Raw genomic sequence first — 2,051 nt, 5'->3', positions numbered from 1 at the left:
ATAAATGCTGGGGTGAAGAACACAATAAACACAAAGCAGCAGAAAGGCACCATGGCTACAGCAACTGTAAGATTATTTTAAATACATTTTAAAACACAATCGTTTAACACAATTTCCTGACATTTTAATAGTAGGCTATTATCAACATGAAAGTGTTGTAATTGTCACTTTGTCCAGCCTTATATTTTGTTTTATTGCGATAAAGTGCTCCACTAACTAATGTCTCATTCTCTTTCAGATTCAGTACCTTAATCCTCAGCTTGTAGAGTTTGGAGTCAGGCAGTGTGTGAGAGGAGACCCCAAAGACACTGTGCCTGTTCCCTTCCATGAGCCGTTGGCAAAGTCCACTCACGCCGTTCTCCAGGTTCAAGAGCCTGTTTCACCAGGTCCTAAACGCTTTCCTGTGAACATCTTTAATGGGTTCGATGGGATGAAGGTGCCTGTGACAATGAGGAGTACCGATACCATTGGGAAACTGCAGCAGAAGGTCCTGAAGCTGAGACCAGACCTCGGAGAAAGCCTGAATCTGGTCTACAATGGCAAACCGGTTCAGCCGCACCAGACGCTGTCTGAGCTCCAAGTGAAGCCTGGAGCCACGCTCATCACCTTCCAGAAATGTCATGGGGGTTAACAAAGACGTAAACGCAACCCTTTTCTTTTTTTCTCTTTATGCTGAGGGGTAAATCTCACTGTAAATGCTTTATTCACAAACTTTTACTTGTCACAACTTCTCTTACCGTTAGAATATGATGTGTCATACATCAGTAAAAGGTTTGAATATACTCTCAGTTGAATCACTAGTAATCAATCAATCAATCAATCAATCAATTTTTATTTATATAGCGCCTTACAGCAGCCAAAAGGTGCACAAAGCGCTTTCCAAAACATGCATCAAACGACAACATAAAAACAAGTCCAACCAAGCAAGTCCAGCGCTAAGAGTCAAAAGCTTGGTTAAAAAAGTGTGTTTTAATGTAATAAGCCCTGTTGATGCAAACAAAAAAGAATGTGAAACTAATAAAACAAAGTCGAATATGTTATCTGAGATGCAAGAAGTCATGAATAGAAATGTTGTATTCAGTGTTTTGTTTAACCAGATGGAACAAAGATGTCGTTTTTTGTTTTCGTACTTCGAGTTGGTGACGAAACAGCAAAGGAAAGGGTACTTTCAGGGATTCATGACAACAAAACGGTTTCATTTTCAGTCTTTATCAGTTCACTGACATCTGTATATAAACATTGATAGAAATGATCGAACCTATTTACACAGAAATATAAACTATCTAACATCTTTGATTTTGTGGAAGACAATAATTTATCTTATGCAACCTTATAAACATGTATGAACAGATGGAAGTAATTGTGATTTGCACTTGTCTATATGTATATTTGGCTCTTCAATTTAATAAAGATGAAGTATGTGTAATAAATTGTACGCAATCTTTTCTTATTCAATACTATTTTATTATAAAGAGCATCTGACCACCTGTCACATGATCAGTATCTCCAAGAAAGAGAGCAGAATCTTACCTATTTCTTTTCACTCCATTACGTATAGTTTTATGAGGTTATTAACCTGATAGGTTAGCTTTATAATGTTATTTTTGAAACATTTTCCAAGCGCCTTTCCATATGTATGGTTCGCAGGACAAATACATGCTTAGATTGAAAGATGGAAGGTAGATTGGTAGTATTCTGTGAGTTATAAAGGAAGTAAAATAGGGTTTCACTTTATATTGATGGTCCCATTAGCACATTCTATTGACTAAACGTAACATTGCACCTACATGTCTACTAACTCTCATAAGTGTTAGTAGACGGGTTAGGGTTAGAATAAGTTGACAAGTAGTTGCATAAGTTACTTATAGTAAGTAGAATGTTTATTGTGGGACCATCACAATAAAGAGTTAGCAGACATTAGGCAGACTAATTCTACTAATTCTTATAGTCAACAGAATGTTCAAAAGGGACCATCAAAATAAAGTGTTACCAAAAAATGACAACACCCTAAAACTCAGTGGTCACTCAGCAAGGGAACTTCTTCCTGTAAG

The 2,051-nt window shown here is 36.9% G+C and overlaps 1 protein-coding gene across 1 annotated transcript; it reads left to right on the top strand.

Moving 5' to 3' along the window:
* Positions 1–1,449, top strand: LOC307123360 (uncharacterized protein). The gene is made up of 2 exons (XM_079811881.1): positions 1–66; positions 239–1,449. Exons 1-2 carry the CDS (start codon positions 52–54, stop codon positions 629–631), a joined length of 408 nt encoding a protein of 135 aa, XP_079668007.1. The 5' UTR covers positions 1–51; the 3' UTR covers positions 632–1,449.
* Positions 1,450–2,051: the final 602 nt, after the last annotated feature.

This window comes from Gobio gobio (assembly GCF_949357685.1).
Source record: "Gobio gobio genome assembly, chromosome: 3".
Lineage (NCBI taxonomy): Eukaryota > Metazoa > Chordata > Actinopteri > Cypriniformes > Gobionidae > Gobio > Gobio gobio.
Note: the sequence above shows the minus strand (reverse complement) of the source record. Positions and strands in the feature narration are given on the sequence as shown.